Genomic DNA, 25,197 nt, shown 5'->3' on the forward strand with positions numbered 1-25,197 from the left:
ATTTGCAGTGCTAAAATCTACCCCTGCCATCTTGATTATCAAAGGAGCTTATGTTTTAGATTATTCATATTCTAAGGACAGGCCTTACATTTGGGAATACATTGAAGGGGTGAAGTATTTGGTTGGCCTCAAGTGCTGATCCTCTGGTTCCAGACTACTTTTCAGTTATTCCCTTGTCTTTGTCCCTGCATCTGCCTCCCTCCCCGATGGTGTTTTCTCTTTTTTTTACAAATTTCAAAGAAGTGAGGAATGTTGAAAAACAGACAGGCGTATAAAAGTAATATGGAGGAAGGAAAATGGAAGGCAGAGTCGACACTTTCTCAACGTTTGCCGCTGTAATATTTGCATGGTGATCCGATTCGCGACGAAGGAATGCACGAACGTCAGGCATCATGCAACTCAATCTTCGAAGGACATGGCCCCGATTTTGGAAGAGATATCATCTTTTAAATACATTTTTCCCCAAGTGTGTTTCACACTATTCTAGTCTTGGTGTGCCCAGAATGCGATGTTTGGATGAGTCTGTCTTTCGTGGTTGGTTTTTGAAAAAAATTCAAAATTTCCAAATGAGCCGACCGCTCGTAAGTACAGGAATCTCTGAGCCTAAACATCCTCAACCGCTCCCAAGGAAAGTAAAAATGGATGATGTATACTTGAAAACTTGTTCGGTCTCAAAAAATATTTTAAAAAAGTAGCTCTTCAAAGATCAAGGCTTGCTAATTGCATTATAACTGGTCTGATTTCAGGATTAAATTGATACAATCTTCGCATATATTCTTTAAGTAATTTACATGATGTTGGAATGATGAAATTTCCACCTGTTATCTTATTTGTTTTCTAAGAGATTATTTTAGAGCATTGATGAGCGTCTTGACAGTTCTATCTTAAGTAAACCATGCTGCATTGTTATGTTGTATTTATGCTCAAAGGGGCGTTCACTCCCGGTCTTCATGTACCATTTCTCACTCGTTACATAGTGACTACAAACTCGTTACATAGTAACGAGTTTGTAGTTTGGCCTCCTGCACTTCGCACAGTGAAATTAAATATGTTGTGGCATTAAAATAGTCAGCAAAAATATTCTGCAATGAGTATTATCAGCCTGAAAGTGACATTTTCTTCAATGTTCCAATGGACTACCGTCAATAAACTTATCATATGGGTGATCATAGCTTATGAGGTCTGTCTCAAAAGTAGTATGACTTATTTTTTGCGGGATAGACGGACGGACGGGCGAAGGTTTCTCTGGCTGGGATCGAGGGAGGGGAGACTCAGGACTCAGACTCAGCGTTTGCGGCGAGAGGGTCGATCGTTTGCGAAACCTCTATAACGTAACCTCGTTACGTTTCATCGTGAAGCGGTTATTGGAACAGCGCTAAGCCACCAAATTTGGCATGAAACTGGTTAAAACCGGAAAAGAAGCTTATGAAATGCTTAAGGCAGCTTATAGTGGTATCGCCATGGGCAGATCAAGTGTTTTTCAAGGACACAAGTTGTTTTGGAAGGATATAAAAGATTTTGAACACGGCGAACGTCCAGGACGCCCTTGGGCTCCAAAAAAAATACAACAATTTTGCAAGGTTATAGGATTTGTTGGACAGGAAACGCAAATTAAATGTTCGCATGGTTTCTGATGAACTTGGTGTCCCTAAAAGTGATGTACATCGACTTGTGACCGAAAACATGGGCGTGAGAAAGGTGTGTTTGTGAAGTTGGTGCCGCGAGTGCTCTTGGACGAACGAAAGGAAACTCACACGGGGATCTGTCGAGAGCCTGTCGACCATGTGAGTGAGGATCCAAAATTTTTAGACATTGCCCCACCAGACTTCTTCCTCTTCCCGCCCCACTTCAAATCCGTGCTGAAAGGATTTAACCACGGCACGGTGGAAGCGTTACAACGGGCCGTGACGTGGGAGTTAAGCAGTATTCCGGTCGCCGCCTTACAGATGGCGTTCGAGGCGTGGCTAAACCCGCTTACAGCAGCGTGTGGACGGACATTGGTGCTACTTCGAAGACTTTCGAGTGAATGGATCAATTCTCGCAATAAATGTTTTTTAATCGACTCAGTCCTACTACTTTTGGGACAGACGTTGTGTAACACTCCGATCTGCAGAGTGAGCATAAATGGGGATATGGTCATTGGCGCACACGGTGTACGGATTGTGTTTTTTTGTGCGCTGTGGGACACCACGTCACACAGGATAAGAGGCAAACAATTCTTTGGGAGTGTAATCTTGGGAGGACTCACCCGATGGACGTGCTGAAGATGGAGGCGACGAAGAGCCCGGGCACTCCTGGGAAACTGTGCATCACATCCATCACGTAGAGGGGCAGAAGTTGATCCGAGCGCTTGATCATCTGTCGACAGAAATATATCTCATTACTTAAAAGTGTGACTCTTTGCATTCATCATTTACCGCGCAACACGTGTCTTCCAAGTCTACGTCTCAATGGAATAATTTCGTCTAGTATCCACGAAAGACGAAATTATTTCATACCCACGGGTAGTGCTGTGAGAGTGACCAAAGAGATTTTGGCGCCGTACCTTGGCGGATATGGGATCGCAGTGCTTGTAGCTGCTGTAGAGCATCATTCCGAGATAGAAGAGCGCCGAAGATATGACGATGTTTCCCACCGCGGTCAGCCAGATGCATCTGTGGATGCGAGAGTTGCGAATGAGTGCGAAGTGACCACCAACACCACCTGTTAATCTAAGGTGAACATGCATCGCGAAGGAAATTATTGACATCAGGGGTTATCACAGCAATTGACTCCTTTCCGAGAATGTAGTTCTTCCGTCCGTTGAAAATTTCTAAATAATTTTTATCGAATCATTAGTCAGAAGTAGCTGATACTGTGATCAGCAGTCATGACACTGTGTAATTAATATTTCCTTTTAACCGGTTTGTTGATGACGGCTAACCGAAAGGTGAAATTATTTGTTGGGTTAATTAATATGCTCTATATCAAGTTCTTATTCGTTCAATTCACTTTATATCTGGAATAAAATACGTCAACTGTTCATACGAGGGTCATCCGGAAAGTAGTACCCGTTCGTGAAATAAAGACACAAAAGTAAATATTAACAAACATAAAAAATTTTATTTGAAAGAGGATACTTTAAACTACTTCTCAACATAATCTCCAAGCAAATTAAGGCATTTGTCATAACGTGTGACAAGTTTCTGTATTCCTGCTGCATAGTCCTTCGCCGCCAGCTCATTGAGATACGCGAGGGACCCATCTTGCACAAATTTTTGCATAATGCAGATGGTGTTTAACAATTTCATGAACAATTGTTCGAGAAACATTGGGAAAATGCTCACAGATGTCATCAATTGTGACGCGCCGATCGTTCCTCACGAATTCGTCAACTGAGCTCACCAGTTGGTCTGTAATGACAGACGGTCTCCCCGAACGCTCATCGTCGTGTGTGTTCCCCCTCCCCATGTTGAAGTTGCGACACCACCGCCGAACAGACGACTCGTCCATTACATTGTCTCCATACACCTCCTTTAATTGGCGATGAATATCACATGGGCGAACGTTTCTTGCATTGAGGAATTTAATCACTGCCCTCACTTCACAACTGGCGGCGTTCTCAATTTTTTTAAACATTGTAAACAATCACAGAAACAACACAGGCAATGCTAGCGTCACGCAACTTGGCTCAGAGAAGGCAGACAAGCCACTGAAGCTATCTGACCTCGTCCAGCGGCTACTCGCGTCGTCAGCACTTCATGCGGCACGAAAGGGTACTACTTTCCGGATGACCCTCGTAGTTCTAGGATTGGAATGTATGCAAATGATATACGTCGTTATCTCACACGTTTCTTTTGCTCTGAAATCATTAACAGTAAGAGAGTGCCCACGTTGCTGCTCGGTGACTTATTTCTTGCAATTAAAGTGTAAGTTTTTATCGCTCACTTGTAGGTTTTCGAGGAAAACTCGCGAACACTGCAAAGCGGAAATGGCCATCGAAATTGATCATTCATAATTACAGAGTGAATACCAAGTTGGTTGTACCTGACCGATTACTAATTTGTATTTTGCCCGAGACAGATTGATGTTCGTTTTGCTGCTGCATCTATACTTCGAATGCTTACTTGGTGGCTTCTTTGTAGTTTGGCATCGTCAGCAGCCTTTGGACAGAAGCTTGGTTCATTGCCGTGAGACCAACCCAGTAGAATATCCCACCGAAGAACACAGACCAGAAGGTGTACCTCTCGGCTATACTTGGATCATTCCTACAACAAATGGCATAAACGAAATCTTAATTCGATAAAAATAGTTAATATGGGATATCCTCTTGTGTGTTTCAAAATTGATGCTTAAAAATTTAGATAAGATAGCACTGATTTCAAGGAAGCTAAGCAAAGATGATTTCCTATTGTTTGTTTCCATTGTTCAATATAACGTGCAAATATGCCAAGCATTAATTATTAGGGATAAGGTGATTGATTAAATATTTTCCACATATTTATAATTGAGCTTCAATCTGCGTTGTACGGTGCTGCATAAGATTTAGTTTCTCTCTTTATACTTTAAAATATTCGATAGAGCATGACAGCCACCCAGGAAGTGCCCACTTGAAGGAACCTCCGAGGGTTTACCTGAAATTTGTCGAGATTTATCCCCCGATTCACCTTGAGAATTATGAAGTTGGTAATTCGAAACATCAATTAGGATTGGTAAATAGTAAATCTCTTTCGCACGTGATTGTTTCTTCGTTGATATTTTTCAATTTGTACTTATGCGCGGTCAACCATTCGCGTATTTTGCCTATTTCATGAAAAATAAACTTGTATTGTTGTTGATTCCTATAAGTTAATAATATTTAGCACATACGGATGATATTGTATTAACATATTCCAAAGAAACTGCGGGAGATGCCGCAACAGTAACTTTTAACGTAGTCATCCGCTAATGTGCATTTCAATGCAACAATTTCAGAGCGTAAAAATCATTCGCCTTGACTGGGACTCGAACCCAGATCCCTCAATATCCGGTCGAGTGCTTTAGCCACTTAAGCTACCGTTAAAAGTTACTGTTGCGGCATCTCCCGCAGTTTCTTTGGAATTTGTCAAAGGGAAAACACCATAAGTGTTTAAAGTTGGCTTTAACCTCGTGGACAGTGGCGCCTCGCGCACGACTACGAATGCATGTGACATTGTATGTACGGTATTTCGTCATAACATCTAGTTCCTTTAAAAGCCCCAAAATTTCAGAGTTTAAGAGGACGCCTCGGTAGCTTAAGTGGCTAAAGCACTCGACCGGATATTGAGGGATCTGGGTTCGAGTCCCAGTCAAGGCGAATGATTTTTACGCTCTGAAATTGTTGCATTGATATTGTATTAGTATTCAATGCACGAATTTGAAAGTAAATGGCAAAGTGAAAGGCAAAGAAGGTGTTATCCTGGAATTAATTAGTTACGCCACATTTAGTGCATTGGAAAAATATTTTGAACCCTCTGTACAAAGTAGCAAAAATAAATCCCCTAGTTTTCATATTATATCCAATTGATTACTCAAATATTCTCAAAAGGAGAAATAAAATGAGTCAGTTATTACATAGAAAGGAACAAGACAGGCAGAGTCTTTGAGGGAGACGCTTTCGATAATGCCTGCGACATCAGAGGGAGGACCCGCATTGGTACGGTTCGTGCCCCTCCCCCCCTAAACGGGCGTGTCATTGGTGCTGGCCGCCAAGGCGACAAGGGTGGCGGCCAAGGGAGCGCCATCGTTCTCCGAGGGGCGAAGAAACGCTCCGAATATGACAGAGCACCCATTCGCTAATTTAGGAGTGAGATATATTAAGTAAGAGTTAAATATGTCTATCTCATGCTAAGTCATTCGCCTTTAGGTCAATTAATTGACATTTGACATTGTACAAATAAATTATGGTTACATGCTCCCTTCCTGATGCCTCAGAAGGGCCAATTTATTGGAGTTCTTAAGTATTTATGGTTATTTTTAGCATAATTTAAACAACCTGCAAGGTCTGGAAGTATCTGGAGTTGGTATGGTTCATTCAAGATGCTCAGCATCTGTGTTGGAAGGCTGTGCCCTAAGAGGTGCGGGGGTAATTAGAAATGTTCTCGCCATGTAATAGCAATAAACGACTTATCTCAGAGAAACTTTTTTTTATTTTTCAATGTTGTCACCCCGTACACTAATGCATTTGATCCACTGATGTTCCAATGCCTTGATCCCATCTCGAAAATTAGATTCCTTCGGGCCTGCAAAATGCTCGTTTACTTCAGTTAGAAGTTCCTTGTTTGAAGAGAATTTCCGTCGTACGAGAAAAATTCAAGTATTGAACCAAAACGTACCCGCATAAGGCGGGTGTGGCAACAATTCGTATCTTATTTCACGTATTTTTGCCACGGCAAAGACACTTAGGTGTGGACGTGCATTATCTAGACGAAAGACTTTCTTGCCTGCCAAACCTGGCCTTTTTTCGCATATCTTTTGCTGTAGTTGGTCCAGGAGTTTAGCGTAGTATTTTCCTATGGGAAGGTAATCTATCATCAGAATGCGTTTCTTAATTCAGAATACTGATATTCCGGCCGACCGTATTGCCTACTCTTTCTTTGGTGGCGGTGAATCAACATGTTTCCACTGCTTTGACTTCTGTTTTCTGACACTGGACCCAAGTGTCATTTATGGTCACAAACTGGCGCAGTAAATCTTGCTGGTTGCTCTTAAATCAGGTCAAACGTGTTTATAAAATTTCCATTCTGATGAGTTTGTGATCATAGGTCAATAGTCGCGGCATGTAGCAGATAAATTTCTCAAATCCAATTTCACTGTTAAAATGTGATATACTTGTTCAGATGACACCCTTACAGCTTAAGCGAATTCTCGTAATTTCAGTCGGCGATCCTCCACGACCGTTTTAATACACATTTGCAATAACATCTGGGGTGGCAGTGGCACATTTTGACCGACCACTGCGCGGATCACCACCTAAGCTGTCCCGACCAAACTTAAACTCGTTTTTCCTCTAAGCAACAGTTGAATATGAAGCAGCAGAGTCCCCTTTCAGAGTATCCTGAAAGTCGGCATGGATTTCCTTTGCTTTCATACATTTATTTACAAAGTATTTCATCACTACTGGAGTCTCAATTATTACCATCTTCACAAATCACTAAACAGGCACAACAACAGGGAGGAGTCCGCACAACAGATCTCATCCGAGAGCACTGATGTGATACGAGTTTACTCATTAGGTTTTACCTATTACTACGCGGGAAACTCGTAACGCTAGCTCTGACATCTGGCGGTGGTTCTGAGAAGCTTTCTAACCACTCCCTCACAACAAAAGCATGTAGTTAGATCGAAATTCTATTCGAAACTTGCACAGTACTCGATTAAAGAAAATAATTAAGTGTATGTAATCCCGAAAATGCGGACGGATGGATCTTGTCCCTAGTAATTTCTTTCTTTCCCTAACTCTTAAAATTTCCCCGGAATCGTGTGCGATATAAAAACCGCACGCCAAACCTGTGGGGCGCACAGCGTTCATGTGGGCCGCGCGTGCTGGCGAACCACTTACGTACCTGAACATTTCGAGTCGACCGGTCTGAAGGCTGTCGCTCCAGACAGTGGCCACTCCTCCGTCCAGGCCGGTCCCTCTGATTATCAAGGCCGCCATGGTGACGAGGAGGATGACGAACATGAGAGTGTCGCTCCACACGATGGCCTTAATGCCTCCCTGGGGGCAGAAAATAGGGGACCTTCGCGGTCGGAATGTGGACGGTGAGGGCCCCGCAGCCTCCTCACATCTTGCCTGCTCTCACGATACGTTTGGTGGGCTCGTTGGTTGGCAACGGGGGCGGCAAACAAATGCCACCATGATCAAATCGAATCTAGTAAATCTGCTGGTGAAATCACTCACCCCTTCCCTCATCGTAAATGTAGCAAGGGGCACCTAATCGCGCCGTAACCATGACCCATTCCAATGGAAAAGTGCACGAGAAATGCACTTATGTTTTCTGACCATTTTTATGCGAGGTTTTTGACGCTTCAATCAGACATTAAAATGACGATTGAGAGCTGAACCCAAAAAAAACCCGAGATTTTGCTCGAGTCAAATACATTTTTGAGAGAACTTTTGAGTTCAATTAGATAAACTAATAATTGTGAGGTTTGTTTATGATCCGTGCAGTGAGTGCGCTTGAGAAAAATGTGATGCGATGTGTAAGTACTTACGACGGAAGCGTAGAACACGCAAACTCCAAACACAATGCCGACAATCACGTACACGTTCATGTTCGTCACTGAGGAGGAAAAAGTAAAAATAATTAAGCTTATTGCACAAGAGAAGGGGAAGATTATATTAGTTAAAGATTTATTCCTCGCCACGTTTTATCAAAGACTTTTATGGCAATCTTAACCCAGAACTACCGACCACACACAATGAGCCTTGGTCACCAAAAGATATTTGAATGCAAGCCATTCCTTTTCTCAACTATGTAGCTTCTACCAAAGTGGTAATCTGCATAAACATGGATTTAGTCACACTATTTATATTGATGTTGCTTTTATATGCGTGTTTTCCAGAGAATTTTAATTTTAGCTTGATTTTATTGGAACCATCCGAGTTCACGAGGCAAAGATATGGAAGGAAAATTACGATTGGAATTTGGGAAGATTCGTGAGGGATGAAAAGAGTACAGAGAGGAATTATATGGTTAGGAAGAGGAGTAAGACAGAGATGACACGACTCGCATGCGAGGTGTGTTCATGAAATAACAGGAGTTTTTAAATTTCGCGAGTTTTGAAAGACCGACTGTCCAAATCTTTTTTAATTATGTTGGTATGCATGTCCATAAACTGTGCTAAAATTTTCAGCTGTATTAATTGCTTACTTTGTCTGTGGCAGCCGCCGCGTTGAGGTTAGGCGTGCTTTTTATGAGCTAGGCGATTTTCGTTTGTTGAAAACAATTGATCGAAGAATTTGTATCAAGCCTTAGTTTCGACGTCACATCCGCAAACCCATGTTTCGTACCCTGTTATAACGCGTTTCAGTAATTCTGCATCGCCGTTGACTTCATTCGGTGACTCCATTGAGCAAATTCCATTCGCTTCCGCTGTTTTTGCTCAAAATTCAGCACATTTGGAACAAATTTTGCTGTCACGCGTTTCATACCCAAAACATGCGAAAATATTCCATGGCATGAGCCAATTCCACATGCCAACATCATCAGCGACTCCTCTGATTATTGTGATTGGGCGATCGTTTAATAACCATTTCTTACACTTTTTCCGCGTTCTCATCGGTTGTTGATGTGCCCCGGGGCGTTCGTCATCTTCAACGTCTTCACGGCCATCTTGGAAACTCATTCACGTACCTCTCGTAAACTCTCTTGTTTTACTCACAGCAGACTCACAATTTTGGCCTTTCTTGACATTTCACACACTTTATTTCAATTTTTACGCAAAATTTGACACAAATTCTTTGATCCAACTTCTTTAACAAACGAAAATCGCCGAGGTCATAACAAACACATCCAACCTTAGCGGCTGCCACAGACAAACAATGAAATTGAACAGCTGAAGGTTTTATCATAGTTTAGGGGCATGCATAGCAGCACAATAAAATAATTTGACAATAGGATTCTCGAAAACAGTGTAATTTGAAAATTCCCGTTATTTTCTGAACATCACCTCGTACACGCTTCTTTTCAACTTAGATACGCGGAAAGCAGTAAATGTGGCATGGGAGAAACTGGAGATAGGAATGAAAGTCGATGGATAATCCATAAAATCATTTGGGTCTGCGGGTAAAACTCGAATTGGCAGTCAGCCAAGGGGCTGCAAGCATTGCCGAATGAATTGGTAATTCAGTGTAAATCAATATTTTAGCAAATCAGTCAAAGTTTATGCTTTCTTTTATGAGCTCCGTTTATTCACGCCTCTAAGATTATTCACAGGAAATATCCACAGGACTTAGAAAACTGGTGAGGAGATGGTTCCTTTATACACATGGAAAGTCTTTAAAAGATTTCTGAGTAGAATGAATTCCATAAAGCAATCCCCTTAGCCGTCATTTCCTCCATCTCTTATTCCCATAGAACCATAGAACATTCTCGTATTTTGCAAAGGCAATAGGAAATAATCAGGCATTCTCTTCCGAGAGGCGTGCCATCAGTGGACCAGGAAATATCAAGATGACGGCATGTCCCAAACAGCGTTCAACCAGGAGCTCTTATTCGACGTTGAATTGCACTCCATGAGTGAAATACGTGGTCTGTGCAACAAATGCGCGAACTAGTGCAATCTGGCGGCCATAACGCGGACTAGCGGCGCTAGTTGCCAGGGACCCAATGAGCCGTCTGTGCTTGGCGGATCGTCGAGCTGTGCGTATGGTGCCAGTTGTGTTAGTTTCCGTTGTCCTTGTTTTTACTGCTTGTCGAACATGGCAATTGACGAAATCACGGAGCAACTAATCAACATCAGTTTTATTGGTGAAGTGCGGTATAATAGTGAACAATAAATTACTGAAATGTTGACGGCTGTTTACGGTGATAATGCGCTGAAGAAAGCATCCGATTTCAAACGGATTAAATCAAATCGAAAAATCAAGAAAAATCCAATCGAAAATCAAAGTCATGCTCCTAGGTTCCCTAGTTTGATGCCGAAGGTGTTGTTCATCATAAAATTCTTCCTGAAGGACAAACATTAAATGCTGAGTTATACCTTAAAGTTCTCAAGCGTTCGAGAGATCGCGCGCTTCATGTGCAACCAAATTTGACTCAAGGCAATGGATACTAGATCCTTCACCTTGACAATACACCTGCACATTCAGCATTGATTGTTCGCCGTTTTCTGGCAAAAAAATCAATTACTATCCTTATTCCAACTTTTTCATGTTTCCAAAATGCCAAATTGCGATGAGGGGACATATCACTGGGAAGATGTGGAAGACACAATGAAGCAAGAAACGACGAGAAAACTAAAAAGCCTAACTGCCGGGGAGGACTTCAAGAGGAGGAGGAGCTTAAAACGGTGGAAAAGAAGATGGAATAAGTGCATAGCAACGACTGGAGAGTACTTTGAACAGGGAACAACATCGATGTAGACTAAATTTTGCAAAATAAAATTTCTATGGCCTCATTTCGCGTATTTATTGGACAGACCTCGTAGGGCCACACTCAATTATGCGTGTCTTCCTAATCAAATCACGTTAAGTTTGACCCAGGACTACTCACCTTGTGCCAGGGCCAACGACGGTGCGTAGAGGACCAGTCCATTGCTCATCAGCTGGCGATTTTCGAGAGAGAGAGAAAGGAAAGGATTAATGGCGGTGAAAGGCCCCTTTGGACGACTCGTCAGTCATTCGCAACTCACCGCTTGTACGATGAAGATGAAGGAGTAGATGCTTCTCACGCAGCTGTGGAATCGGAGCTGCAGATACTGTAGTAAGAAAGAGAAGGACCGTTCTCACCTCACCCGTCTTGGATACAAACCCCCAAAGATGCAGGTTGCGCAACATAGTATGAGGAGTACATGGTATGGCAGTGAAAACATATGCATGTGTTTAAGGGCCAAGAGCGTTCGCCACTCTCCCTAATAAACCTCTGGACCCAAAAGGACTGTGTTTGTGGCGATTAGAAATGTACGTAATTTTTAAACTTGGAAAGAACGCGTTTTTCCGAATAATCGTATTATTGGGAATTTATGCATTGCATTGCAATTTCAACTATTTAAAACCTGATTTAACCCGAATAACTTTATATCTGTTTTTTCAATAAATTATTCCCAGTTGATAAATGGCGACTTGAATTACAAAAGGGGCGTTGCGTTTCAAGCGGCACAGCGTGCCACGTACGGTGTAACCATGTAGACAAGCAGTCTTGAATGGCGCGAAACTTCACAGGTTGTTTCCTTTGATAAGGGTGCTAATATCTTCCTAATTTTTCTGACCACTGTGCTTTTTGTTTTCTTATTACTTATAGTTAATTTTTACCGACTCATTTTTCCTCATTAAAGTTTCTGCATTCTTTTACAGACTCTGCCGAGTGTGCAGCTACCTCGAATATTGCCAGCAATTTAAATGAAATGGTTTTAATGTTTTCAAAAAATCTTTTGCCTTAATCTTCATGACAATTATGCAGGGTGTGCTCCAAAAGTAATGCAATTATTTGTTTTAAAGTAATTTATTGAACTGATTTGCACAAACACTAAACATCCTTCAAAGTACTGCCCTTGGGCCTCTACACATTATTTCCAGCTACTCTGCCATAACCGATACGCGCTCTGGAAGGCGTCTTCCCGGACCTCTCGCAAAGTCTTCGTCACGGCTGATTGGATCTCGTCTATGGACGAAGAACGGGTTCCTTTCAGGGCTGCCTTAACCCAAGGGAACAAAAGGAAGTCTCCTGGGACGACGTCAGGACTATACGGGGGGGTCGGGTAGTGTTGGCACCTATAGTTTGGCCAGGAACTCGCGAGCTTGTAGCGAGTTGTCGTGATGGAGTTTCCAGGTATCGGAGAAGTCTTTCCTCATCCTGGAGACTCTTTTTCGGGGTCTTTCCAGCACATCCACGTAGTAGGCAGCGTTAACTGTCTGTCCTTGAGGGACAAACTCCTTAGGGACCACTCCTTTACTCTCGAAAAAGACAATGACATTTTTTCACTTATGATTTGCTCATTCTTGCCTTTTTGGGCTTGGATGGCTGGTAGGTGTGCCACTCAGAGTTTTGGCGTTTTTTTCATATTAAAAAACCAGGGTTTCATAACCAGTGATGACGTCCAAATACTCAGGTTCATTTTCAATTCGTTGCAAAAGTTCACTTGAAATTTCCGCTCGGATGGTCTTACGTGACACGTTCGGCGCGCAGAGGTTTACAATAACTGACCTCATGCCGCTTCCACAGCTTGGAGAGCACTGAGATTGGTTTCGTGGCGAAGCTTAGCACCTCTACCATCCATTTCCGACTATAGAGTGGCGAGGAAAATTCAATAGCATTACTCATCGAACGCACCTTGTAATTCCTTCAATAGAAATGCTAACAAACATATGAAAAGGCACCTCTGCTCCATCTTCCGCTGCATCGCTGTTTATTTTTTCATTTAGTTTCGATATGGCTTGTCGATCATTCTTCTGCTTCCTCACTCGATCCCTGAATTCTTCATTGTGCTGTGCTGCAGTTTACAGCTAATCGTGTCAATCGCTCCCTCCAGACAATAAATATAGGGCACTTTTCCTGCAACAATTTCAGAGCGTAAAAATCATTCGCCTTGACTGGGACTCGAACCCAGATCCCTCAATATCCGGTCGAGTGCTTTAGCCACTTAAGCTACCGAGGCGTCCTCTTAAACTCTGAAATTTTGGGGCTTTTAAAGGAACTAGATGTTATGACGAAATACCGTACATACAATGTCACATGCATTCGTAGTCGTGCGCGAGGCGCCACTGTCCACGAGGTTAAAAGCCAACTTTAAACACGTATGGTGTTTTCCCTTTGACAAATTCCAAAGAAACTGCGGGAGATGCCGCAACAGTAACTTTTAACGGAGTCATCCGCTAATGTGCATTTTAATGCAACAATTTCAGAGCGTAAAAATCATTCGCCTTGACTGGGACTCGAACCCAGATCCCTCAATATCCGGTCGAGTGCTTTAGCCACTTAAGCTACCGAGGCGTCCTCTTAAACTCTGAAATTTTGGGGCTTTTAAAGGAACTAGATGTTATGACGAAATACCGTACATACAATGTCACATGCATTCGTAGTCGTGCGCGAGGCGCCACTGTCCACGAGGTTAAAAGCCAACTTTAAACACGTATGGTGTTTTCCCTTTGACAAATTCCAAAGAAACTGCGGGAGATGCCGCAACAGTAACTTTTAACGGAGTCATCCGCTAATGTGCATTTTAATGCAACAATTTCAGAGCGTAAAAATCATTCGCCTTGACTGGGACTCGAACCCAGATCCCTCAATATCCGGTCGAGTGCTTTAGCCACTTAAGCTACCGAGGCGTCCTCTTAAACTCTGAAATTTTGGGGCTTTTAAAGGAACTAGATGTTATGACGAAATACCGTACATACAATGTCACATGCATTCGTAGTCGTGCGCGAGGCGCCACTGTCCACGAGGTTAAAAGCCAACTTTAAACACGTATGGTGTTTTCCCTTTGACAAATTCCAAAGCTTAAGTGGCTAAAGCACTCGACCGGATATTGAGGGATCTGGGTTCGAGTCCCAGTCAAGGCGAATGATTTTTACGCTCTGAAATTGTTGCATTAAAATGCACATTAGCGGATGACTCCGTTAAAAGTTACTGTTGCGGCATCTCCCGCAGTTTCTTTGGAATTTGTCAAAGGGAAAACACCATACGTGTTTAAAGTTGGCTTTTAACCTCGTGGACAGTGGCGCCTCGCGCACGACTACGAATGCATGTGACATTGTATGTACGGTATTTCGTCATAACATCTAGTTCCTTTAAAAGCCCCAAAATTTCAGAGTTTAAGAGGACGCCTCGGTAGCTTAAGTGGCTAAAGCACTCGACCGGATATTGAGGGATCTGGGTTCGAGTCCCAGTCAAGGCGAATGATTTTTACGCTCTGAAATTGTTGCATTAAAATGCACATTAGCGGATGACTCCGTTAAAAGTTACTGTTGCGGCATCTCCCGCAGTTTCTTTGGAATTTGTCAAAGGGAAAACACCATACGTGTTTAAAGTTGGCTTTTAACCTCGTGGACAGTGGCGCCTCGCGCACGACTACGAATGCATGTGACATTGTATGTACGGTATTTCGTCATAACATCTAGTTCCTTTAAAAGCCCCAAAATTTCAGAGTTTAAGAGGACGCCTCGGTAGCTTAAGTGGCTAAAGCACTCGACCGGATATTGAGGGATCTGGGTTCGAGTCCCAGTCAAGGCGAATGATTTTTACGCTCTGAAATTGTTGCATTAAAATGCACATTAGCGGATGACTCCGTTAAAAGTTACTGTTGCGGCATCTCCCGCAGTTTCTTTGGAATTTGTCAAAGGGAAAACACCATACGTGTTTAAAGTTGGCTTTTAACCTCGTGGACAGTGGCGCCTCGCGCACGACTACGAATGCATGTGACATTGTATGTACGGTATTTCGTCATAACATCTAGTTCCTTTAAAAGCCCCAAAATTTCAGAGTTTAAGAGGACGCCTCGGTAGCTTAAGTGGCTAAAGCACTCGACCGGATATTGAGGGATCTGGGTTCGAGTCCCAGTCAAGGCGAATGATTTTTACGCTCTGAAATTGTTGCATTAAAATGCACATTAGCGGATGACTCCGTTAAAAGTTACTGTTGCGGCATCTCCCGCAGTTTCTTTGGAATTTGTCAAAGGGAAAACACCATACGTGTTTAAAGTTGGCTTTTAACCTCGTGGACAGTGGCGCCTCGCGCACGACTACGAATGCATGTGACATTGTATGTACGGTATTTCGTCATAACATCTAGTTCCTTTAAAAGCCCCAAAATTTCAGAGTTTAAGAGGACGCCTCGGTAGCTTAAGTGGCTAAAGCACTCGACCGGATATTGAGGGATCTGGGTTCGAGTCCCAGTCAAGGCGAATGATTTTTACGCTCTGAAATTGTTGCATTAAAATGCACATTAGCGGATGACTCCGTTAAAAGTTACTGTTGCGGCATCTCCCGCAGTTTCTTTGGAATTTGTCAAAGGGAAAACACCATACGTGTTTAAAGTTGGCTTTTAACCTCGTGGACAGTGGCGCCTCGCGCACGACTACGAATGCATGTGACATTGTATGTACGGTATTTCGTCATAACATCTAGTTCCTTTAAAAGCCCCAAAATTTCAGAGTTTAAGAGGACGCCTCGGTAGCTTAAGTGGCTAAAGCACTCGACCGGATATTGAGGGATCTGGGTTCGAGTCCCAGTCAAGGCGAATGATTTTTACGCTCTGAAATTGTTGCATTAAAATGCACATTAGCGGATGACTCCGTTAAAAGTTACTGTTGCGGCATCTGCCGCAGTTTCTTTGGAATTTGTCAAAGGGAAAACACCATACGTGTTTAAAGTTGGCTTTTAACCTCGTGGACAGTGGCGCCTCGCGCACGACTACGAATGCATGTGACATTGTATGTACGGTATTTCGTCATAACATCTAGTTCCTTTAAAAGCCCCAAAATTTCAGAGTTTAAGAGGACGCCTCGGTAGCTTAAGTGGCTAAAGCACTCGACCGGATATTGAGGGATCTGGGTTCGAGTCCCAGTCAAGGCGAATGATTTTTACGCTCTGAAATTGTTGCATTAAAATGCACATTAGCGGATGACTCCGTTAAAAGTTACTGTTGCGGCATTTCCCGCAGTTTCTTTGGAATTTGTCAAAGGGAAAACACCATACGTGTTTAAAGTTGGCTTTTAACCTCGTGGACAGTGGCGCCTCGCGCACGACTACGAATGCATGTGACATTGTATGTACGGTATTTCGTCATAACATCTAGTTCCTTTAAAAGCCCCAAAATTTCAGAGTTTAAGAGGACGCCTCGGTAGCTTAAGTGGCTAAAGCACTCGACCGGATATTGAGGGATCTGGGTTCGAGTCCCAGTCAAGGCGAATGATTTTTACGCTCTGAAATTGTTGCATTAAAATGCACATTAGCGGATGACTCCGTTAAAAGTTACTGTTGCGGCATCTCCCGCAGTTTCTTTGGAATTTGGCACTTTTCCTTTTCATTTCCGAGTTTCCTCTCCAGTATCAGTTGCCAAGCTAATGTAACATCTCGAGACCCTCTTCCACTTCTAATCCAAACTAACTCTCCCTATTATGCTCTTCTTTTTTCCTCTTGCATTTTCTTTTGCTCTTCTTTATCCTCTTTACTCTGAGAATGAGCACATTGGGGAAATGTGACGATAGAGAAATTGCACCTCGTCAATTAATTTCTTCATTCGTGTGCTATTCCTTCTTCTATAGAGTTATAGTTTTACTATCGATCAAGTCTTTTGGTAGTTTCCCTCTCGCGATATTATTAAATTATTTCAAAGATCTCCCGTCACACCTTCTTGCCTAAATTCTCCAGAAGTTCTCAAGGTGTGTCGTGTACGCCTGTCGCCTTGCCTGAGCTATTCTTGAATTCTTATTCCTGAGACACTTGTTAATGCCTAGTATATCACCTATGCCTAGGAAAATCAAAGTAAACTTGGTAAAAGTTAATCACTTCAGTTATGACTGATGAAGGCCATAGCATAGTGCTAAATAAATATATCATACCGTACTTTGAAATGAAAATGTGGTTAGGAGTGGTCAAATGTATAGTATAATAATTGACTTCATTTTTCGAAATGGTACCATCCATATTTAGAGATTCCTCCTCATTCAACTCCCGGCTTCCCAAAGAGACTTTCTTTCCTACGTTGATCGTAGATGGAGTGATTTTAGTGGATGCGACTCGCAATTGACAGTTCAGAGATGGACCATGAAAGTGACATTCACTTTCGACTCACGTCAAGCAAACCTATAAATGATGCAACGTGGCAAAGCAGCCACTTGACCTCTGGACTCGAATGCTTCCAAATGCAACCAACTCATTTCTTTTTTTCCCGCCATCCGCCTGCTTACCTCGTTGACCGAAGTGATGCGCAGATTCTCGTAGACGGGCAGGAAGAGGGCCGTGGCGAGGGGGCCGCCCACGAGGAAGGCGAAGGAGAGCACGTAGAGGAGCACCCCGTAGTTGTACATTTCGGCCGGGTTCCCGAGCATCACCACCGCCGACGAGTGCCTTCGGCGGACCAATTACACACTTTAATTAACGCGCGCACCTTTCATGCTCATTTATAATGGCGGTCGTTCTATGGCAACGACTTGGGTCCAAGCATAATAGGAAATTCATAATCATTTCACCCAAGAAAGGAGGAGAACGGCATAATATTTCCTGTTTTGGACCGATTAATTGAACAAATATGCTCGCGGCATTAGATCACGCTGGATCTACATCAATTGCAGTGCGAAATGGAATTCAACGCCAAAACGACGTCACCAAATGCACAGATTCAACATCCGGATGAAACTAGTGACTTCAGGATTTGACGACATTACCTCTCGTCATTTTACTAATATTTTGCAAATTGATATTTTATTTTTGAAAACATATCTTTTTTTTATTTTTCTTGAAAGTTCTCCTCTCTCTCAGAAACGATAGCACATAAACCTACTTATTTGATGTTTTTTTTATTTTCACCCTAAAAATGTATTACCCGGCGAACTGGAAATTAAAAATTCAGATTCAAATCAAAATTCAAAGCAAAAAATAACATTTAAATTAAATGAAAATTATTGATTGAAAATTTACGGTGGTATATCGTATATTCCAATTCCCAAGAAAGCTTTGCAAAGCAAAGCCGACAGCAACAGGACAGAAGATGCAGAAGAAGAAGACTGAATTAGTTAGAATAGGAACGTGGAATTTTAGGACAATGATGAGGACAGGGAAATTGGAGAACATTAAACGAGAGATGGAAAGGGGAATATAGATATTTTAGGTCTATGCAAGGTGAGATGGAAGGATATCGGGGATTACTGGAGTGATAATTATAGAATAATATACAGCGGCGGGGACGAGAGCCAACGAGGGGTTGCCATAGTATTAAATGAAGAGGTAGGAAGAAGCGTAGTCAACATAGAGCAGGTAACGGATAGAATACTATTAGTGGAGATAAAAGCAGAACCGACGAACGTAGTTATTATTCAGGTATACATGCCACCGAGCAACCATAAGGAAGAAGAGGTCGATAGGATATACGATCAGTTAGAGGACATAATCGCGAGTGTTCCTGCAGGGAAACATTTGATAGTGATGGGGGATTAGAATGCGACGGTAGGCGAAGGAAGAGATGGTGATGAGGTGGGGGACTACGGTTTAGGCACGAAGAATGACCGCGGGGAGAAAGCAGTTGAGTTCTGCAGGAGACAGGGGATAGTCATCACCAACACTTGGTTTAAATACCACAAAAGACGCAGGTATACATGGAAAATGCCAGGTGAGTCAGAAAGGTATCAGCTAGATTATATTCTGGTTAGACACAGGTTTAGGAACAGTATGATAAATTCGCACAGCTTCCCGGGAGCGGATGCGGACCCTGACCACAATTTAGTTGCCATGAAATGAAGCGTCCGTTTCAAAAAGATAAGGCAGGGATGGTGGGTTAGGAAATGGCATGTAGAGCCATTAACTAGATTGACAAAGAAGGAGGATCAGCCGGCTGTGGAGAAAACCATGAGGACGGTAAAGAGCTGAGTACCATTGAGATTAAATGAAAGAATATCATAAAAGGGAAATAAAAATACGCAAAAGAAAGTATAAGAACTGCTAAAAGGAAAATGTCAAGGAAACCATGGATCATTGATGAGATGATTAGAGAGATATATGAGAGAAAGAAATGAAAGAATGTGACACAGAGTTAGGAAGAAGGAAGCGCAAAGAGTTAAATATTAAATTGAAAAGGGTAACAAATAAAGCAAAAGAAGTATGGTGGAAGACGCAGTGCGAAGATATAGAAATTTGCCGGAGGAAGGGTGAAATGGGTTCACTTTATATGAAGGTTAAAACACTATTGGGAAGTAAGAAGGGAAGGTCTGTGTTAGCAGTTAGACATAAGTCGGGAAAGATAATAGTTGAAATAGAAAAGATCCAAGAGAGACGGAAGGAATATATAAAAGAACTGTATGGTAAAGAACTTAGGCCAAAAAGGTTAGACATAGGAAAGGAACATGACGTAGATGAAAATAGCTTAGGTCCAGACATCCTCGACGAAGAGATAGAACGCACGTTAAAGAATATGAAACTAAACAAAGCCGTGGGGCTGGATACATTCTTGCGGAACTACTGAAATATTTGAAAAAATGTGGGAGGAAGAGTCTATATGGACTGATTCGTAGCATCTATGAGGAAGGAATCTTTGTGAGATCAGTGTTAATTCCAATTCCGAAAAAAGTAAAGGCTACATCATGTGAAGACTACAGGACAATAAGTTTGATATCCCACGCAGCTAAAGTTGTTCTCAGGATCATAAACAAAAGGATAGAGAGTAGGGCAAATGATTACATAGGGGATGACCAGTTTGGGTTTAGGAAGGGGAGGGGTACGCGTGATGCCATTGCAGTAATGAGATTATTAATCGAGAGGAATAAAGAACACAACCAGGAGGTATTTGCCTGTTTCGTAGATTTCGAAAAAGCGTCTGATAGAGTAAATTGGGAAAAACTAATGAGTATATAGCAGAAAATAGGATAGATTGGAGGGATAGGAGGCTAATCCGCAACCTGTACATGTCTCTGACTGCTCAGGTGCGAGCTGGGAACGGGGAGTCCGGATGGGCAGTGTTAAGAAGAGGTGTAAGGCAGGTTTGCCCATTATCACCGTTGCTGTGCAACCTTTATGCAGAGGAAATTATTAAAGACGCATGGGAAGAACTGGAGGTAGGAATGTAAGTTGGCGGGAAAAAATCATAACATCACTTAGTTTTGTTCTAAGCTAGGTAAGTTCTAACCAAGCTTTAGTTTTTAAGTCAGCCAAGGGTCTGCAGGCATTGCTGAGTGAATTGGAAATTCAGTGCAGTAGATATAGGATGAGAATCAATATTGATAAAACAAAGGTTATGCAATTTCCCAGAAAGGCTAAGCTAAATATGAAAATATGAGGGCAAAAACTAGAGCAGGCAGAACAGTTTACGTCACTCGGAAGCATTTGGTGCAAATTGGTCAAAGTGGTGTGGACGAAAGGATAAGAAATGCGCTAGGCAAAGATGCTATCTCAAGGAGGAGGGAGTTGATGACAGGGACGTTGAGTAAGGGTGTTTAAAACTTTGATATAGAGCGTAGTTAAGTGCGTAAACGTGGTCACTGAAGCAGGATGCTATTGGAGGTAGTAGTAGGCAGTAGAGTAGAGGTAGTGCTGGTGGAGGTAGGCAGGGAGTAGATTGAAGGCTTTCGAAATGTCTGTGTTGAGAAGAATGGAGAAGAGTGTAGAAGGTGAAATGGACCGAAAGGAAAACAAATGAGGAAGTACTTGGTATAGTGGGCGAGGAGAGGGGTTTATTGGGAGTCATCCTATGGAGGCAGGAAAAATGGATGAAGGGGGTATTGACCGGCAGTGGGATGTTGAAGACTGTATCAGAGGGAAGAATTTTGGGCAAACGAGGAAAGGGGAGGAACAGGATAGGGATGTTGGACGGGATGAAAGGAGGAAGGAAGTACTCAGAGATGAAGAGGTGCTTGATGTAGAGTGAGATGCTGGGCTGCCTTTCGTTAGGAGAATCAAAATATTTATTTGGTTGTTGTGTCCAACCAGAACATACCTTAGCCGGTGGATTACTTTAGAGTATATTCCAATTAAATACATAAACATAAGTAGAAACCAAATTGATTGCGTAATGAAAGTTTGTATGATTCTCGAATAGTGATAAACATTTGTTCAAAGTTTGGTACAATCTGTTAAATGGCGAGTCTAAACTGCAGTTTTTTTTTAAATTACTTAAAGTATCCGCCCAAATTTTAATATTAGAAAGTAGAAAATTCATTGCAGTCATAAGCTGAACCTCTTATAGAATTTAATTATATTGACATTAATTATACACACCACAAATCTCGTTTAGCGCTTCTTTTCTCTTAATTTTGAAATTCATTCGTTCGAATTGAATTTTCATATCTTGCAGTGTCAAACATCGCATAAATATTACAAGATGTGTCGTGCCTAATGCATGGAACGTAGAAATATCTTTCGATCCTTTCTACCATAGTACCTCTTTAAACATATCTATTTGAAGGAGCGGATGTGAATTTCCTGTGTATTACTGCTTAAGCGTATCGATGCGTGAATTGAACGCCGTCGGGTCGAGTAGTGGGTCAACTCTACCATCACCAGCCAAACCAATCAATCTTCGGGGTGAACCCTGTGTTAGTGATTTTTTAATATTTGGTATGGTTATTTCCGAATTCTCCATAGGGAGTAAGTATATTTTGTGATTTTTTAGGTTGAGAGTGATGATCAAATGAAAAGATCATCGTTCTCCAACCACCCACCAATATAATTAACTACGTATCTACTTGTTTCTTTGGTGTGACTCTAATTTCTCTGGTCAATTATACTAATATTGGAAATTTAAAAAATTCATTAAATGTTGCATTAGCATCTATTTACTAGCATAATTGGGTCTGTGATATCCCTATATGATTTAGCTTGTAGGAAAGCAGGAGGAACATAAAGCAAAGAATTACATTAGGTAAAGAATCTCTTTTTAACATTTAGGAGGGAATTGATGACAGATTGACGATTAAACGAGTGAAACATTGTCAATGAAGCAGGATGATGGGCGCAGACTGGAGTGTTTTGAGATCTGGGCGCGGGGAGTGATGGAGAAGGTGAAGTGGACAGAAAGGAAAACAGATGAGGAAGCGCCCTAGGTATGGTTAAAGGGGAGGAGAGAGGATTGTTGGGAGAAATCCCAAAAATGAAGAAAATATGGATGGAGAACATTTTGATTGGCAACGAGATATTGGAGACTGCGACTGAGTGGAGAATGTCGGACAAACGAGGACGGGGTAGGAAAAGGATAGGGATGTTGGAAAATGATCGGAATATTGAACGGAATGAATGTGTATGTAATGTCTGCGGAATTGAAGAAGTTTATTATACGTCGCATGGGGTATCATATTATGTCTTGTCAGGCGTGGCTAAAAATTTTGTTGGAATGTACAGCCTGTCCCCGTTAAAAAAAAGAATAGACTACCAAATAATTACAATAACAACTTAATCGATAAATAAATAAAATTAAACATTATGTTTGTTAAAGGAGCAAATCCAGGTGGCGTTTTGCACGCGATTACATGAAATTATGCGGAAATCATTCAGGTTCTTCAATTGGTTGCACAGTAAAGGTATTATATATTAAGTACCGTGATATCTCCAAGTTACTTCATCGTCCAACTCCCTAAATGCGATAGTTCACTGAAAAATTGTCCTCGTATACACTGGGGTATAGATTTAAAGTAATTATTACTGACGGAATGAGGGGAGAAAGGAGGCATATGGGATTGAAAAGAGGCTAAATATAATATCTGATGTCAGGGTGTTTGGTGGGAGAGACTAGGAATTTGTCGCTGCACCGCTTAATAACTTGTGTTATTCAAAAGCATGCCTTTACCGGTAGATAACCGATAATAATAGCAAAGTCTCTTCTGCGTCGAAGTAAAATTAAGACGATTAATTCTCAACATGAAATAGGTATACGGTTTGCTCCGTTTTGAGTAAAATCCTACCATGCCATTCGTTGTAGCAACACACTGGAAAAGCCTTTCAATTTTCATATTTTATTGAACTAACCTCGATTGAATGATAGTGTGCGCAGTTTGGTGGACTTTGCCTCCAGTTGATTTTGAAAAGATTCGGCCAATGAAATCAAACAATGCGACAAAATATTATGATGATAAAATTGATTTGAAAAAACCAACATGTTAGGATCGAACTGGTAAAGTGACACTGAAGAAAATGAAAATGGAATGAATACTTATATATGCCTGAAGTCGGTGCGATGTTAGAAATTACGAACTGAACGGAGAAATAGTATAATTAAGAATATCGATCGATTTTCTGCAAATAAATAGATGCGTTTCCAATGCACACCGGTTTTAAAGAATTGTGTATCACAAAAAACGAAGAATGCTCATAATGTTTGTATATTGTCAATTTATACTGACTTTTAACAAATCATATTTCAGACTACTATATGTGTAACATACATTAAATTTTCAATCGAAAATTCATATAATTTTAATTTGTTTTAAGATAAATCTCCCTCAAGATGTGCCAAAGGTAATTTTTGCAATACAACATCGAAACAATAAGCATATGTCCATCAAATCACCGCATGTTTAACCCTATCAATACTTTTTAAATTGAAAAAGGAGTTGCTCCTGGTTTCCGAACAAGTTGATTTGTCGACACTTGAGGGATAACAGGCGAATCTGCGCAACATTTGGAAATATCTCGCGAAAACCCGACTTCTAAGGCTGCCGTGGTTCTAGTTACAGAGTGCGTTTCTAAAGTTTTGCAATTATTTTTAGACATGTATGCCAAGTTATCTCCAGAAAATTGTCGCATTTTCACATTTGGAATAAATTATTTAAGCTTTTGAGAGAATGTGCTAAAAATAAAATGAATGAGAAAGTGTAATTGGTGAAAGAGTGAAAGAAAATCGATCCGAACACTTATTTTCCTTTTGTCCATTTCTTCACACTGAAAATTATAATCATGCCTGACCATGTACTGGGACGCGAGAAGGGTACTTTCTTGAAATGTTCCATTTTTTCCGCGGTCATCCGGTACACAAGAAGGTAGCCTGGAAATTTTAAGGTCCTCACTCTATTGAAATTTACCAGGAATGTGTGAAATTTAGTCAGTCAGTCAGTCAATTTGTACTTTCATACATGTATGAGTTGAATTACGTTGTGACAAGTGGATAAGTACATAGACATGGATGTATTTTAATGCAAAGGCAACCAAGTGTCAACCTATAAAATGATCGAACGATTTCAAATAATCTCTCGCCGTGAAATTCAGTATTTCCGATCATCACAAAATGAAAAGACAACCAGAGTTATCAGCCGGCGCGTTAGTTGATGTCGCAGAGGGCGTCCTCACCCGAGGATCATGGAGAGGGCCACCGGTAGGAAGTGCATGCTGCGGTTGCCCACGAGGAAGGCGGAGGCCGTGCGGATCCTCCCGCGGAAGAAGCCGACGTAGAGGCCGATGAAAATCGAGATGGAGAGGATGGCCGCGAAGACGGCGTAGTCGGCCCCTTTGAAGCGGTGCGCCCCGATCCCATTGACCTCGTGGCACTCGGAGGCGTCCCGCCGTCCACCACCGCCGGCATCCTCCTCGTCGGCGGCGAAGAGCGGTCGCGACCAGGGGTCATCCCCCGGACCGGCCAACCAGCTGGCCATCGCGGGCCTGGGTGGGGCGAAATAAGTAAGCGGTCAGCTCGCGAGCGGAAATGGACCGCGTCCATCATGTACTCTCAGAAGGGAAGTGATTCCTCTGAGAGTAAACATAGTAATTCATTTCTCCATCTGATATTTATTATTTGATAGATAGATAGAGGTTTTCATTTGGACGAAATTGAGACCTACTGGTCCCTTCTTCCATATCACCCATCGTCACATACATATCAGGCATAAAATCTATAATTACAAATG

General features: G+C 41.9%; 1 protein-coding gene across 1 annotated transcript in view; it reads right to left on the minus strand.

Annotated features, from left to right (window-relative positions):
* The window catches only part of LOC139690495 (sodium-coupled monocarboxylate transporter 2-like), a 35,338-nt gene extending 10,393 nt beyond the window's left edge, over positions 1-24,945 (minus strand). Inside the window, exons 1-8 of the mRNA XM_071587953.1 lie at positions 24,644-24,945; positions 17,569-17,728; positions 11,217-11,268; positions 8,215-8,282; positions 7,563-7,717; positions 4,107-4,247; positions 2,546-2,711; positions 2,249-2,358 (exon numbers count right to left, since the gene is read on the minus strand). Coding sequence (XP_071444054.1) covers positions 2,249-2,358; positions 2,546-2,711; positions 4,107-4,247; positions 7,563-7,717; positions 8,215-8,282; positions 11,217-11,268; positions 17,569-17,728; positions 24,644-24,945 — 1,154 coding nt within the window. The remainder of the gene's footprint in view (positions 1-2,248; positions 2,359-2,545; positions 2,712-4,106; positions 4,248-7,562; positions 7,718-8,214; positions 8,283-11,216; positions 11,269-17,568; positions 17,729-24,643) is intronic.
* Between the last annotated feature and the right edge of the window lie 252 nt (positions 24,946-25,197).

Source organism: Hetaerina americana, unplaced genomic scaffold (assembly GCF_022747635.1).
Source record: "Hetaerina americana unplaced genomic scaffold, ioHetAmer1.1.p SCAF_3, whole genome shotgun sequence".
NCBI lineage: Eukaryota > Metazoa > Arthropoda > Insecta > Odonata > Calopterygidae > Hetaerina > Hetaerina americana.